This window comes from Anoplophora glabripennis, unplaced genomic scaffold (assembly GCF_000390285.2).
Source record: "Anoplophora glabripennis isolate ALB-LARVAE unplaced genomic scaffold, Agla_2.0 scaffold312, whole genome shotgun sequence".
Taxonomy (NCBI): domain Eukaryota; kingdom Metazoa; phylum Arthropoda; class Insecta; order Coleoptera; family Cerambycidae; genus Anoplophora; species Anoplophora glabripennis.
In genome coordinates, this window is record NW_019416409.1 from 455,856 (window position 1) to 472,868 (window position 17,013).

General features: G+C 36.4%; 1 protein-coding gene across 1 annotated transcript in view; it reads right to left on the reverse strand.

Moving 5' to 3' along the window:
• Positions 1-17,013, reverse strand: part of LOC108910631 (dynein heavy chain 3, axonemal) — a 47,139-nt gene that overhangs the window by 12,257 nt on the left and 17,869 nt on the right. The window contains exons 27-44 of the mRNA XM_023454470.1: positions 15,702-15,908; positions 15,434-15,646; positions 11,614-11,799; positions 11,334-11,560; positions 8,495-8,669; positions 8,194-8,430; positions 7,889-8,128; positions 7,083-7,670; positions 6,769-6,972; positions 6,535-6,713; positions 6,278-6,485; positions 5,962-6,218; positions 5,698-5,903; positions 5,017-5,492; positions 4,546-4,968; positions 1,394-1,530; positions 1,164-1,338; positions 910-1,116 (exon numbers count right to left, since the gene is read on the reverse strand). Coding sequence (XP_023310238.1) covers positions 910-1,116; positions 1,164-1,338; positions 1,394-1,530; positions 4,546-4,968; positions 5,017-5,492; positions 5,698-5,903; positions 5,962-6,218; positions 6,278-6,485; positions 6,535-6,713; positions 6,769-6,972; positions 7,083-7,670; positions 7,889-8,128; positions 8,194-8,430; positions 8,495-8,669; positions 11,334-11,560; positions 11,614-11,799; positions 15,434-15,646; positions 15,702-15,908 — 4,545 coding nt within the window. The remainder of the gene's footprint in view (positions 1-909; positions 1,117-1,163; positions 1,339-1,393; positions 1,531-4,545; positions 4,969-5,016; positions 5,493-5,697; positions 5,904-5,961; positions 6,219-6,277; positions 6,486-6,534; positions 6,714-6,768; positions 6,973-7,082; positions 7,671-7,888; positions 8,129-8,193; positions 8,431-8,494; positions 8,670-11,333; positions 11,561-11,613; positions 11,800-15,433; positions 15,647-15,701; positions 15,909-17,013) is intronic.

Here is a 17,013-nt window from a genome sequence, read left to right on the forward strand (position 1 = left end):
GAATCACTCCGGAAATGCTTCGGAATGTGCGCGAACGTTTCGAACAAAATCTTTATTCCTGTATGGAAGCGGGCGGTCATCAGTTTGAACATTTAATCAACTAAGTAGTAAGTAAGCAACTAAACATAATTTAAATTTTAAAATGTAAATTTTTTTCAAAGTATTGGGCGGAATTATAAAATTTAAAGTCTGTTGTAAAGAGAATTGTAAGAACTTTCGAAAGTAATATTACTCAACCCCCAATGCCATTTAAATATTTTGGGGTGATGCTTACCCTTGCTTGGGGGGTGAAAGTGGCGGAGTCAAAAATACCAGCAAAGAATGTCCCCCTTTAATCTAAAATCGACGGGTCTGAGCGATTTTCTACAATCTTGACGCAGTTCCTGAAAATGGCTGTGTTTTGTTTTCATTTGGTCACCCTGTATGAACTTCTCGTCACAGTTAGGTGTAAAAATTTTAACCGAAACTTCTCGCCGAAGCAAAATAATTGGTCAAATAAAGGGTGAGGGTGCAAGCTCTAATTGATGCAGTCTTAGATACTCTCACTACAGGAAAGCCTCGAAATTCTAAGCTGTTGGAATTTTTACAGTTTTGTTTCACTAATTCTTTCAACGTTTTTGTCAGTAGCTTATTAGATGATCCTAATTTATTTCATCTGTTTTATGGATCGATGAAGCAATTTTTACCAGAGACGGCATTACAAATTTTCAAAACTTGCATCATTATTCATAAGACAATTGACGTTAAAAGAAGCAGATGATTCCAGTAACGATTTTGTATCATTATTTGAGAAGGAATCTGTAATGGCTCTTTACAAAAATTTCGGAAATATTTTTGTTTTGGCGAGAATTTCGGTAAAATTTTCTACACCTAATTATGAATCACCCTGTATAGTAACATCGATCTTACCTGTCCTTGCCCCAACGATATGGTCATGAGGCTGGTTTTATCGATGCCTTTATCAGCAGCAAACCTCACCAGCCCCGCCATGGGGTCCGAACCCGCTGACAAGATAAAAACTAACGGCGAACAGCAGTTGCTGTCGTTGTACGATTCCTGCAAGTTAAACTGCGGAGGTTCCAGATACGAGGGACCCATTTCCTCGACGATATACAACTAAATATAAATTTGTTACGTGTACAAGCAAATGATGTCGTCATTACCTGAACAGCAGGCACAACTTTGTCCGGTCTTATACATCTTAGAGCGACGAGCCTCTGCAACCCTTTTAAGTTGTGCAGGGGTGCAGGACAGGGTATTTCGTGGGGATTCGACACGTCGTAGAATTTTTTCCACTCATGGACGTTGTTTTGGAAAGAGTCCCTAAATTTTTCCAAGCTAGGGATGTCAAATATTAATAAGATGTTGAAATATCGACCCCATCGAAACTTACCCCTTTAGGTTACTAGCTCTCACAATCTCGGACCAGGATTTGTCTGCCAACCATTCGGGCGATGGGTTAGGATAAGGATTTTCTAACGCTATCCCCCCAGTTAGCAAGAAATTCCAGACCTCTTCGTCGATTCCTCCCTAGAGAATACCATTTGTAAAAAGCAATTAATTTCTTCTAAGGCTGCATAAATTTGTAGTCTATAATCGACAACAACTAACAGTGGTAAAACAATAAAACAATGTACTTATTTAATGCTACAAATTAATTATATTTAAAATTATGTGAAATTAAAATTTCGTCACTTGCTCAAGAGCACATTGTCGACACGTCATTTAGTGCGACCACGAACACAACCTACTTCTCGACAGTTTGTTGTTTAGTCTACAGTTCCTACGCGAACGAGATGGAACGTACTCTAAAGAAACGTGTATGGGGAGCCCCAAACCCAAGTTAATTTTACTGTCTCTAGACTCTCGATCGCACTAAATGACGTCATGAATTAGCAAACATCCATTTAAAACGTTTTGCTTGTCAAAAAAATTGTTGGGATACCTCAAGGATACTTTTCAGGGCTCCAAATATGGTCTATTTATGTCTTTAGTAAAAGAAATAACTATATAGAAGTTCAATATTGGATGGAACATATATCTCCCTTTTTAGTAGGGTAATAAAATTGAAAAAAAAATTATAATTTCTAGTCAAATATGCATTCACAAGACTTATAGGATAAAATAGTCTTGAGTTTACTCTGCATATTTTTGCAACAGTAAATATGTAAATAAAGTAAAAAATGTAGATGGGTTCAATTAAATTGAAATTGAAGTAGTTGCAGCGGTTAGATTTTTAAAAGAATTTTAAAATTCTGGAGTTAACGGCGATATACCTAAAAACTTTAAGAAATAGTGTACTACAATATTGTGAAATATAAAAAAAAATAATAACTCTATGCAGTACACACGGGCGCAGAGACTGTAATTTTTTACTGGATTTAAAATTTCTTAAGGATTTACTTAATCTCTCTGATTGTGCTTTTTACAAACGAATTTGGATACTATATTTTAGTGGTCTGAACAGAACTGATAATTTTTTAATACATTACTAAATTCAACGAGATTATTTAAAACTCGAAACTTAAATTGTGTAATTAGTGAAAGGGAAAATAAAAATTATTTGTGTATTTATACTTTATTATCAAAAATTTACATATCATCTAAAGAACAATCATAACTGTCGACTTCCCCTGTTTGGTCCGTGATGTTCCGCATGTCGCATTATCTATCGGAAATTAAGCCATTTACACAATCCGACAATTTTCACTGAATAATACAATTCGTTTTTTCACGATAACTTTTAATTTTTAATATTTGTCATCGTTCCAAAAAGTAATTTGCAAGGAATTGCAAGAGCTACACATCAACCTTTATAGTTGAAGGGTCTTGAATTTTTCGTTTTCGAGATTTTTAGGTTTTAAGGGTTCAAAGAAGGTGGTCCTTACACGCAAATGTAAACAAAAAACGTAATATCTCAGTTAATTTTGCTCTACAGAAAAATTGAAAGAGAGCTAAAATAAATTGTTTCATTATTTCAAACTTTTTTTTAAAATTTAGGCATTCTATAAAATCAACTGTATATGGATTACGCTTAGTTTCTATTTTTATGGTTCAGCCTTAGATTTTATTGTTGATTTTTTTTCCTAAAAAATGAGATGACCATTTTATTTTCATCATAACTCCGTTATTTTTTGAGCTACGAAGTTTTTTCGAAAAGCATTTTAAATGTCTCTCCAAGCACTTTAAAAAAGATTATATTAGTTTTCTTCGAAAAATTAGTTCTTTCACCATTATTTTACGGTAAAAGGTTCGATTTTACTTTCCGAAAAATAAACAATCACCTTTAGAGAGTGATAACTCGGTTATTATTACATCTACGGTAATCACCAAAAAATGAATGGATTCATTATTTTAAACGCTTTATTTTTGCTGTATATGGGTTTTTCGATAAAACGCAAGGTTTTCGAGTTATTTATCAAAAATGGTTGAAAAACATGCACTTTTTAGATGAAAAATCAACATTTTCAATCGCAAATAACTGGGAACATATTAATTTTTGGAAAAAAATTATTTTTGCTTAGAATTCATCCCTCTATTGATTTTTGCAATTAAAAGGGGCGCCTTCATTGCCACCCCCAAGAAGGGGGTGGCATTCACCTCCAGGGTGAAAGCACACATAGGCTGTAACGTTTGTTTCTTAAGCAATTTTCTACTTACTGTTAAAATTTCACGTCAATCGGTGCATGTGTCAAGAATTCGGACCTAAAAACCGTCATATACTGAGCTAATATGCTCAAAATGTCCACCACCATTTTCAATGCAAGCACGACACCTTCGAATCTAATCTTCGCGTACTCACTGGAAAACGTCTCACGAAAAGGAAATAGTGGTACGCAAAAAACACTCAGACACGGTCCAATTCCAGATACCAACTCAGTTGTGTATTGGTGGTTGCTGGACAGCTTAGTATCCTGGTGTTATCCGCCGCGCCGTTGTCACATTGCTCGATATGAATTTTATCGAATTTTAAATTTATTACAACGATAATTATTTTTTAGAATTAAGCATAACGAAGTTAAAAAAGTGATAAACATTGTATTTTATGGTATTCTATGCACGCATTTATGTCAATATTCCTTAATTAATTGAACTTTTGTACATCAAGTTGGAGATTTTGATAATTTTTTTCTCGGAAATGGTTAAGTTTATGTTTATTTTAATGTATTCTATAGTCTGTTAAAATTAAGGCAGTCAAAGTTCTGACACCCTGTATATTATTTGGTCCGCCAATCTTACTAAAATCAAATCATACAATGCAAAAAGTATAGTATGTATGATACAGTTATATTGTCATTAATTTTAAGGAAAGATAAGAAAAAATAAGTAGAATGCGAATACGTGATTAAAAATATTTAAAATGCATAATTTCGCTGAAAAAAAATATTTTCAAATCATTAGTTAAACCCCTTTTTGTATCACTCCTGACCGCTGATCTACAAACGTTTATCCAGAGTGAATCTTGACTTACCGCAATATTCGGTCATTAACCTAGTTTGTAATCCATTTTTAATAAAGTAATAAAAATGGTTTGCTTGATCTCACCTGGTACCTCAGGATCCCCACGGTTAGTACAAACGAAAAGATCAGTTTGTCCTTCTCGAACAGCGATCGACACACATTCCTGTATATGCTGCTCGTGAAATGATTGTTGAGATATCCAAGCCTCTCTTCCAGAACAGTGGATTTGGTGCTATTCGTAATCGATTGATGGTATAAATTTATAAACCACCCCAGCGAGTACTGGTACATCGGATCTATGTTGGCCAAATCGGATATACAGAAAAATAGTACAGAGGAGTGTCTGGAAACCGGGACGTACTGGTTTCTAGCGAAATCTATCTCTTTCTCGGTCACCGCGGCCTGTTTTTGTTTCTCTTGGATCTCTTCGGACAGAATTTTACTCGACGAAAGGATTTTTATAGCTGTTTCGTCTTCTAGGATGTTCCCTTCGGATGAAGAAAGAACCTGCAATAATTCGTTAAAGTATTTCATCGAAATCGATTAAACAAACACCTCTAAAATCTTGTCTTCGATTTCCTTCAGCATTTTCTTGTTATTAGCGCTCTCCACGATCATCGCGTTCTTCTTTTCCTCCAAAATGGGCTTCTCTCTGGCCACCACGATGCCTAGCAGCTGGTCCTGCAACCCTTGCAGGGTTATCATAAAGTTCAACAGGGTAACCTTCACGGCGATTTCGGGTAAGTAGTGCGGATTCCTCAAACGCGTCGTAATGAAGAATCTGAAGTCGAAGGAGTACTCTAGGACGTTATCGCCGAGCTTTAGGTACCAAACTCCACTCTGTTTGTAGATGTTCTTCACCAGGATGGGATCTAAGACTGCATCAATATCTTCGTTGACGTTTTCCAACAAGACTGGAGTGCCAAATGTTATGGCATTTTCCAGGACGCGCACGTAGTTACCATCTGTTAGTTTTATCACCTGGAGTCTGTTGTTCTTCTCCATGTTCTTCACCCACTTGTTGGCTTGACCTAAAAATTGTAAAAATGTGCACCAGGTCCAAAATGCAGTAGGCAGTAAATCAAATTGCAATTTTGGTATATCATGTACAGTATGTTTTCGATGTTTCCAACTTAGGCGTTTCTTTCGTGTCATATGCGTGCAAGTGTTACATACACGCGCACATGTTGACGGTAAGTTAATGGCGAAAATCTTCTCGGAAGTTAATGATCTTACCTTGGGGGTCTATCATCAGGGGCCACCTCCTAGCGGTAGTCGCAATGATTCCATTTTCTATGCTGTAATTATCAACGGGCAGTCCAGCGATATTCCAAGCTCTTATAACCACCGGTTCACCCATCGTTGTCACGAGGGAAAAGTTTTGCGAACACGGTATACCAGAATTTAAAGAATATGCATTCCAGTTCTTTATTAGTTCCTGCCTGAAATATTACATTCTTTAAAATAAATTATCCCGCTTCTGATATAATCGTCCACCACCTGAAATCCACAGTGAACGGCCCCAAGTATGCTATTGTACCCGCTGACAAAACGACATCGCCGATAACGTTGTTAAGCAAGCCTTGCAACTGCTTGGCCGTGTCGGACCATCTCGTTTTTTCCCCGCCAAGGCCGCCTATGAGTTTTTCCGCTCTGTCTAACTTCTGAGAGCAAAGGTGTATCTCGTCCTCCAAGTCTTTCTTTTTCTTCGTCTCGGCGGCGAACTCGTCGTTCAGCGCCTGCAGTTTATCTGCAACCTGAAAAAATACGAAGAATAAACGTTTTCCTGTCGATAAACAGTTGCGAAAGCACATACTTCTTGAAGCTGCGCCCTCTTAGCATTTAAAGTGTCCATTTGTGCAGCCAATTCGGCTTCAGCCTCTTCCAGTCTGGCTTTCTTCGGGGCGACGATTTTGATGACTCTGTCGTACACCTCCATGGCTCGCACCCATTTGCATAAACCTTCGCACGCCGTCGACACGGTTTTAATCCGTTCGGGATCAAATTCTCTATCGGGGATATACCTGGAACCAAATGTGTTAACTAAGACTTTTTCGCGAATCCAGTACCGACCTATCGCGTATTCTTTTCATCACCGGAAGAGGAATGTTGTCCTTGTCGTACGCCTTCAGATTCTCCAGGAACTTCATGTCTCCCAAAAGCTTTCCCGAAGGTCCCCAGAAGTCCTCTACCATTTTTCCGGTTGAGGGGTCTGGTTTTCTTTCCGGCTTGATTTGTCGCATAACGCATATCTATTAAGGTAACACGGTTTATGTTTGGTCGTATGGTGTAAACGAAGTGACTTACAGCCTCCATCACAAGTTTTACGCCTGAGGGCGGATTCTTCATGGATTTTACTAGAGTGATATCCGCGGGTTTCAAGGTGTTCAAAGCATCCACTGCCGCTTCTAAGGCAGGGATGGCTTCCGATAAGTCGGATTCGCAATCGTCTTTTATCGCCTGGGCTGCCGCAGCTGCCTCATTGGCTAGGGCTTCATCTGCACCAACAATCTGAGAAAAATTATAGAACGTCACTTATATTCGCTAGACATGGTGAAAGCTGTTTGGAAATACGAATTTGTCGATTCGTTGCCCAACCGTCCACAAGTAAACAGCATTACCTCCTTTTGTTTCTCCACCACCACCGTATCCTGCTCGATCTTGATCATGAGCTTCTCGGTCTTCGCAGACGCCACGATTAACTTGGGCTGCAAGGCGTGAAGTTCCTCCTGCATGATGCCGACCTGCCCCGCTGCGAAATCCAGTTTGTCCAACCCAGTCTCGTACCTGTTCCTCTGCATAGTTATCTGGTCCACCTTCAACTCATACAAGTGCTTGAACGTCTGGATTAACTCCAAATACGAAGTAGGAGTGATATAGGTCTTCCTTCTCTGTTCCTTGAAGAACTTTAGGGAAGCTTCCTGCACCGTGACGTGGAAGTGTTTACAGATCAGAACGCACTGCTCCGTCATCGCCTCTCCGATGCCAGTTTGGGAGAGGAACATGTTGGCCACCCTCTCCAAAGCGTCGTCGGGCCAGTCTTGGAACCAATCGATTGTGCAGCAGTTGATGAGCGACGGGAACATTCTACACCTCACTCGGAAAGAATCTCCGATGGGGGACATGCAAAGGGCGACGTGAAGGTTGTTGCGCACCCTTTCGATGAAGAAGTTGTAGAGGGCTAGAGGGGTGGGTTCAATTTTTTTTCCCTGTAAGTGCCACCATTCTGATTAGTAACGGTGAACCCGAACGCCAAAGGTCAATGTCCCCGAGGTTAAAGATTAGTGTTCCTAGAAGACTAAACACTTTGCTTCCTCTGTAACTGACCTTTGACGTTTTATTATTGACCTTAGGCCTCAATATTTGAAAAATTTCTAGTTCAATTGTATTAGACAATCAATAAGTTTTAGATAAGGACTTAACTTACACTATCTCTTGCAGCGGTCTGCATCTTTTCCAAGATGTCCGCCTTCTCATCGGGAGCGTACAAGTTTGGTACGTCTGCAGTGTTTAACACTGTATTAATATCCTCGATGAACATTTCATCCGCGATCTGGGTATCCGCGAAAAGGAAAATCAATGGTTTCCCCTCGATTCCGACCTTCATCAGCAACTTCTTCAAATCTTCCCTCCAATCCGGGATACCATAAGTCCGGCTCAGTTCAATCTACAAAAACAATCGAATGTTGTACCAACAGGCGAGATTAGTTATGGTTTTAGCATTGAACTTACTTGGTATACGCTGTATTCGGCCATGGCGCCGGCTAACTTAGCTGAACTGTGCCTACCAGACCCACCTATTCCCACCAAGAGAACGTTACCGTTGGGTTGCATGAGCACTCGGGAGACACGGGAGACGTGCTCTATAGCGAATTTGAACATGACTAGGTTCATGGGAGATCTCGATATGAGGTTGTATTCATTCAAGTAGAACTCCATTTTCTGTATCAAGTCTTCCATGTCGGTTATCTGCGAATGATGGATAAGATCAATATTTGAAAACATACAGATGTGTTTCTATTTAATGAAGTACCTCGTCGTAAACTTTCGGTTCGGCGTCTGGCTCTATGTAATTCCCGTAGAATAAGTTCCTGATATGCTGTGGACCTAAGGTCTCCCCCTCTGGGACAATGTCTTCACAGACCCTATTCAGATGTTGTCTGAAGTTCTGATAACAGGACTTCTTCACGATCTCGAACAGCATACTCCTAAGGCGCAGAATAGTCCAATCGAATTAGATTTTTACGTGCCAATATTTAGTTCAGTAAACAGTAATTTAGTTAAAAAACACGTAAAAATTAGGAAAAATTTCGTAGAATTGAATGAACTACTTTACCCTAGCTGAATGTTAGGGCTTCATTTTTAAAATGGTGTCCAAAGTTTGCAAAAATCAGTTTTTTATTAAAAAAAGCTAAACATTTTAGAAAAAGTTGTAGAACTTTTTATGGCAAAAATTTTTAGCCCAGCCCGATGTCAATTGATGAACAAATGTTATTGCAAGAAAACCACTAAAAATCGCATTTTTTGCGAAAACGAAAAAAGATTTTTTTACGAAACTTTCAGAATATGTAGTCCTTGGCAAATAGAATAAGTACATTTTTGTAAAATTGCTAAATATTTGATAGTTTTTGCAAAATTTGAGTTTTTCGAAAAAAATAATTTTTTCTCCAAGGTTCAATAAATCATACATCTTACGTGACCCATCTTGGACTTAAAATTTTCTATAAGAGCTGTACGCTCCTGTGCGAGTATTGCGTATTTCAAAATAATTGGAAACATACGAAAAATGTATCAAAACTTTGACTTCTTTTTTTTACTTTTAAATTCCTACGACTAATAGGAGCCGAGAATTTTTTTTTTTCAAAAAATAGCTATAACCTCATTTATTAATATTAACGTATGAAATTTACACATGTAGTTGAATACTTTTACTTCAATATAAAAAATAGTCAGTAATAATTGACCCCGTTTTTACATTAAACTTAATTTTGTTGGGCGCCGTAAAATGCTTAGTCCGTTCGAAACGTTGATGCGCGTGGTGGGGGGGAAGGACTGTGCGTTCTCAGTTTCGTATATTTCGCAATACGTGCACAGTTTGCACAGGAAAGTACTACTTTTAAAGAAAATTTTAAGCCCAAGCTGGGTCACGTAAGTACCTACATTACTTTATGATTTATTAAAACTTGGAAAAACATTTTTTTTTTTTTTTTTGGAAAAACTATTTATGCAAAGACTATCAAATATTTTGCAATTTCACAAAAATGCACTTATTCTACATACCAAGGACTATATATTCTGAGAAAAAGTATTTTTTCGTTTTAAAGATATACAAGGTTTAAAAAATGCGATTTCGATGACATTATTGTAGTTACAATTCCAGATTCTAAAAATGGTAAGTCACGTACGTTTACAATTACTTCTCGTCTGGGTTCTGTTTCTCACCTAGAAATTCTCAAGAAATATATCAAGATTAGATTGGAAATTAAAACTGAAATTTCAGGCTTTTTTATGCGCTATCAAGCAGGTAGATGTTACAATCAACCGGTCCCTTTCTATGATTCCTAATAAGATTGCACAGTTTTTGAAACATCCTGAAACATATACAGGCCACTTATTCCGAAGAACATCGGCAACGTTACTGGCTAAGTTGATGTATTAGCAATCAAGAGACATGGTGGGTGGAAATCAGCCACAACTGCAGAAAATTACATTGCCGACAGTTTAAGTAACAAAAATGAAATAGCCAACAGGATTCTTTACAATGACACTTCAACTCCAGGATCTAGTAGTATGTCGCATCATGCTGTTTTAATGGATCAGTCAGATAATATTGAGCCCCCGGTGACGGAAATGGGGCGTAAAATCAATTTGAGAAAAATGTGACAATTCATAAACGCGAGGGGAATAATTATCCAGATTTTATAAATGTTACTAAATGTAATAACTGTACAATTACCATAAATATTCATTATAAATAAATATATAAAAAATAAATAAATAAAATGTAATGTTCATCAAATATTTCTATTTATTTGTTCATAAAATATGCATTTATAAATCGAAATCGCTTTTTTCCCTAGGGAGGTAAGTTACCTCACTTACCTCCCGTTGTCTATAGCAACTTCCACTTCTACGGTAAAATCCACTTACCTCCTTAAAAACAATCTATTAATAGTATATTTACTATAGTGGGAGCAGATAAACATTTTTAAATGAAAAAAAAAAAACAGTTTCTTGCGAACTTTAGCCGCCAATTTGAAAATGAAGCCTTAACATACAGTTGATGTAAAGCAGTTTATTCAACTCTACGGATTTTTTCCTAATTTTTGCGTATATTTGTTTACAGATCTAAACTTTAGCGAAAAACGAGGTATTTTCGACGATTTGACTGGCCTAGAAAGGTTACGGAAACCTTAAATTGACAGCAGGGACAGTGGGTTGAATCGTGAACTAGACCAGTCTTTCCCACAGTACTTTGACCGGCCGAATCCGAATCTAAAGTCGGAAATCCCGAATCAGTTCGTGTTTTGAGCCTCTAGAAATCGATTTTCAAGATTTCAAACTAATTGGCAATTGGAAAAACATTCGAATTCGTGATCTCATTCCACCATAACCCATAACCCCGTAGTTCGTGACCCCATAACTCCATAGCCTGGGATGTGTGAGGGTGTAGAACCATGAAACTATGCGGGAACATGGACCTCATACATCAGGGGTCCGAAACTACAAGAGCGTGGGTTGGCATGCTTCCCTAACCCCATAACCTTTAGATTCGGATTCAGCATTCAATGTACTATGGGAAACGCCAGTCTGGTCCATGGCCTAACCCATTTTCTTATATTTTTTTGGCGCTGTGTTACATTTCAGTGTACCTGTCGTTGTCGTCGATCAACCTATCGTGGAACACCCTGTACGTCTCGTGCACCCAGAGCCTAATGAATTTATCCGGATCGGCCATACGGGAGGGAGGGGTGAGCAACATGCCGTTTATAACCCTGGAGAAGTCCCTCAAGGAGAAGGTGTAGTGGGATTTGGTGGGCGTCGGCAGGAAGCTTAACGTCGCGTCTTTGTATACGTCTAGCGTTGCTCCAACGCAAAACTAAAATAAAAAGAAGTGGCGTACCGCAAATGAGATGGGATTGAAAAAGTTACCTTCGACTGTCTCGCAACGTTTTCCACGTAACCTTTACCCAAGTGCCAGTCTAATATAGTGACGAATATCTTGTTCAGTGTGCTGTCGTCGAAAGAATCCAGGCAGATTATCTGCATGTGTCTCAAGAATCTGTCGGTTACCTCGTTTCTCCCCCCGCCAGGTACTCCCATGGCACCCACGAACAGCTTAAAAATAATAGATTTTCTATATAGATACCACCAGAATATGTACAAAAAATATGTTTTTAATTTATGGGGAGTGCTGACAAAATGCAGCCGCATCATCTTGTTTATACGTAAGTAAGATTTCCATTAAGAGATCAATCAACACTGAATGCTTATTAACTTTGTTCAGAGGTGTCGTTATACAGCAAGGATATACGAAGAATACATAGGTAAGGCTCGTACTAATAGACCGGGAGATATTAGACTGAAGTTCGACGACGTCTTTCTCGTTTATGCCTCTGAGAGTACTGAAAGGTAACCGAGAGACAAGTACAATAAAATAAATTTAAAAGATGGGCTGCGGGACACCTTTGTGAAAATTAAATTTTCCTTTTCAAAAAAATAATGTGTACAGCGACGTATTTCTCACTTATGCCATGTTCGTAAGTTGAAGAGAAGTATCGATTTTATCACAAAATTTTTTTGGCATAAGTGTCGCAAGGGACCTAAAAATGGAAAACTTTGTAAGAAAATGTGGAAAAACATCTTTATTTGTCTACCAATTTCTCATTAATGCCAATTAGAAATATGACATTATTATATTCGAAAAGCTCATAAAAAACATTGGCATAAGTCCTACTAAGGACTAAAGAAAATAGGGCTTTGGAAAAGCTGCGGAAAATTTTTCGTTTTGGTCAACGTTTTTCTCGTGAATAAATTAAAGCTTATTGCAAAGAAAAAAATGAAAGTATTCATTTTTTTTAAAGGGCATAAGTCCCTGGTGAGGACTATATGCTAAAAATTTTTTGAAAAGTTGTAGGAAAATTCATGAAAATTTTTACGTCTTTCTCGCTTATGCCATTTTGCATGCACGTAGGAAACTACATTATAAAGTCATATAAATGTAGGCATAAGTCCACATTGGATTTTCATGTTGTAAATTAATTTGAATTTTAATACGAGTCAGGTCGACAAAGTAGAAAAATAATAGAAAATTGCCACAATTTTCTCGTTTATGCCGTTTCGTACACGAGTAGAAAATATTACTAAAAGCCATTTTCAAGAGTGGCATGAATGCCACAAGGTACCGTCGTATGTAAAAATTTTTAAAAAGTTTATTTCATCGCCTACGCAATTTTCGAAATACTTATACTTACTTGCATTTAGCGTATTTTTAATTTTTATAAATATAAGTAATTCATGTATTTAATGAAAGTTAATAATAAACTATTTCGGCTTAAGTCCCCACATATTAGAAATGATTTTTAATTATTCTTTGAGTCATGATCAGAAAAAGAAAAATTATATAATATTGCCACAAATTTCTCGTTTGTTCGTAAATGAGTAGAGTATTTTATCACAATAGACCATACGTATTTATGAACAATATATTTAAATTTTAAAAATTAAAAATATTATATAATTTGAATTAACCGCTTCAGTGCAAGGATGATCTACTTGAATTGAGCCGACTAAGGTAGAAGAAGAAGAAGAAGAAGAAGAAATAATTAAGCTAGAATACATAGGGAAGAAACTGATTTATAACTGATTTAATATCATGTATATTGAATTTTGTTTTTTGTTTCTGGTACTTTGTACCTTAATTACTTAATTTGTACTTTTATACATTTTATTTTTATATTAAAAGATTTATTTAAGTAATAGTAATTGAATTGAAAAACCGCTGCCAACTCAATTGTCAGAATGCTTCCTCAAAGACTTTGAATTACTAATTTTTAATTATAACTAACACAAACAATAACACTTAAAATAATACAAATTTTTATTAACTTAAAATTAAAGCATATCAAAAATAAAAAGTTTTTTCGGTTTTATGATTTTTTACATTTTCAAATTTCAAACAGTTTTATCTGCAGCTCTTGATGAAAACGGATCAAAATAAAGGCCTTACTACCAGCTTTATTATAAGTTATTAAGAATTATCGTAATAAAAAATAACATGTCGAAAAATCAAACTAAACCCAATATAAAGCTTTCTCTTTTTCATGAAATTTTTTTTATTTTAAATTTTTTATTCCCTTTTATAGTTAGAAATATTCATTTTTTATATAGATATCTTCTCCGACACTTGCATTATTTATCATACATTTTTTAAATTAATTTAAGTATATCGAAAATTGCGCAGGCGAGGAAATAACCGCAATTTGTAATTTTTGACAACTTTTTAAAAAATTTTACATACGACGGTACCTTGTGGCATTCATGCCACTCTTGAAAGTGGCTTTTAATAATATTTTCTACTCGTGTACAAAACGGCATAAACGAGAAAATTGTGGCAATTTTCTATAATTTTTCTACTTTGTCGACCTGACTCATATTAAAATTCAAATTAATTTACAACATGAAAATCCAATGTGGACTTATGCCTACATTTATATGACTTTATAATGTAGTTTCCTACGTGCATGCAAAATGGCATAAGCGAGAAAGACGTAAAAATTTTCATGAATTTTCCTACAACTTTGAGACTTATGCCTTCATATTGAACCCATAGAGGAGTGATGCCTACTTGACACAGTACATTATTTATAGTAAGTATCATAAATTTTCAACGGCATAAATGAGAAAGTTATAGAATGAAAATAAAAATTTTCCGCAGCTTTTCCAAAGCTCTATTTTCTTTAGTCCTTAGTAGGACTTATGCCAATGTTTTTTATGAGCTTTTCGAATATAATAATGTCATATTTCTAATTGGCATTAATGAGAAATTGGTAGACAAATAAAGATGTTTTTCCACATTTTCTTACAAAGTTTTCCATTTTTAGGTCCCTTGCGACACTTATGCCAAAAAAATTTTGTGATAAAATCGATACTTCTCTTCAACTTACGAACATGGCATAAGTGAGAAATACGTCGCTGTACACATTATTTTTTTGAAAAGGAAAATTGAATTTTCACAAAGGTGTCCCGCAGCCCATCTTTTAAATTTAGTTTATTGTACTTGTCTCTCGGTTACCTTTCAGTACTCTCAGAGGCATAAACGAGAAAGACGTCGTCGAACTTCAGTCTAATATCTCCCGGTCTATAACTGAAATAACTGAAGAAACTCTAGAAAATGTTGAAAGCAATACAATAGATGACAATAAGATTCTTGTAAATTTTCTCTTTGGTATTATTTGAAAAATCATTTGTCTCACAAATGCTTCATTTGTGAACAAAATTTTAATTTTTGCCGTACTCCAGTCGAATTGCAGGCGGTAGGAACGCCGGGTCCTTGCACGCTCGTGAATGCCGTCTTTGATCGCACGCGAAGTTTTTTAACCGAATTTGAAACGTTCAAGTAAAAAATTTCGCTCGTGACGAGAGCGACGTTCACCCGCATGTGCGGGCTAGCGCGTTTATTACATGAACTATCAATGTAAAACTTCCTGAAAATAGATGAGAGATAGATTAACCCTTTCTTTAATTGTCTCTAAAATCCCGGTCCGATACGTCCAATGGTTATTTAACAATTAACGTTAAGAAAAGCTATTTTGAGAACAAAGAGGCGTAGATGATTTCTCTTTTTCTTTTAAATTACCTTAAAAATGTATCAATCAATTAATTTTATTAAGCAGTTTGTAATATATTTAAACAACCAGTACTGGTACGTAAGAACAGCTCAAAGTATACAATTTACTTAAAAATGACTTACAATGTCCACCAGTTGCAGTGTCGAAGTGTCCCTATCGAACCAGTGACCGTGATCTATCCATTGCCGCAGGAGTTCGACAGGTGGCTGCGCCCCCCAGGTCTCCTTTTGCGGCATTCCGACATCGTCGACGAAAAGTATACACTTCTTTCCCATGGAAGGTCCAAAAACACCCCTTCGCCTTTTATCCAACTTCGACATGACCATTTCTTGTGTCTGAAACATTCGAAAGGCTATTATTTAGGCATAAAAAAATAATTTTAATTGGTACCATGCCGGATGTGGTTCTGGCGCTGAAGTTTATCACATTGGGTAAGACCTTCTCCTTGGGCAGGTTGAGGAGGTGGTCCAGCACCACCGCGGTTTTCCCGGTGCCGGTGGGGCCCACGAAGAGGATGGGGATGTCGTTGGTGAGGCACATCTTCAGGAAAAACCTCTGGCAGCAGGACTGGTTGGTCTGGATGATCAGTTCGCTGGCCTTGATGTGAAAAGCGGTTATTTTTATTTGCATGTCTGTTGTTTGCAAAGAAATTAAAATCGTACAACTCGAAAAAAAAAAACAATACACCCTGTTTGGCTTTTTAAGTAGCCACCCTTAGATCTCGATTATTTTAAATTGAAACATTTTTACCTTTTAATACGAAATAATTACCTTCAAAGCGATTAATCTGATTTAATCAAGTTTGGTTTTTTATATCAAATAACTAACGGACCTCCATTTCTACTGTAGTAATATTAACAAAAAAGGTTATAAGCTATAAGTACTTGCTTCGCATTTGAGAAGATTCAGAAAATAAAATTAGGTAGACATTATGCTGTAAACTTTATTGATGAATCAGTTCTCAGTTTAGACGTTTTCGCTCGTGTCATATCCGTGCAAGTGGGAAAAATGTGTTGATTTGATATTTTAGTTATTCTAGTGAGTTCTAATAAATGGAATATGCCATTACAAGTATTAGTGGCCGATCTGTTAATAATCAGGGTAGTGGTAAAGGAGCAAATTTAGGAGCAAATTTAATTAACAGAGATTTTTGTATAACAAACAACTTTATTTGTACTTTAAAATAATCAGTACAATGAAATTTTCTCGTTTAATATTAGTTGTATCAGAAAATGTCAAAGGGAAAAAGTTTTAGTTGTAAATTATCTGTCGAGTGATGCTCTACAAGCAGTCAAAATATGAAGTATAAAGTGCATTTTAGCACCTAGGTAAATTGAAGTGAAACAATATATTTCGACCTCTAGATATACAGGGTGTTTCAGAAAGGCCTCTATAAATTCAGGGGGTGATAGTACGACAAAAAATAAGAATTTTTTGTCTTATGAACTATATGCCTATCTCCTATTGTTTTCGAGATACAGAGCGACAAAGTAAACTTTTTTAAATAGAATATTTACGAAAATTTCCAAACGGTGCGAAATATTTTTATGAAATTTGGTATTCCGGGGTTTTTAAGGACACCAAATACGCTGGTTTAATTATTTTTTAGATATTTCATAGACGGCGCTAGTTACGCTGCATTCCTATTACATTTTAAGTTCTAATTTTTTTGAGGTTAGGTTTTTTAACATTCGGGCTCCAA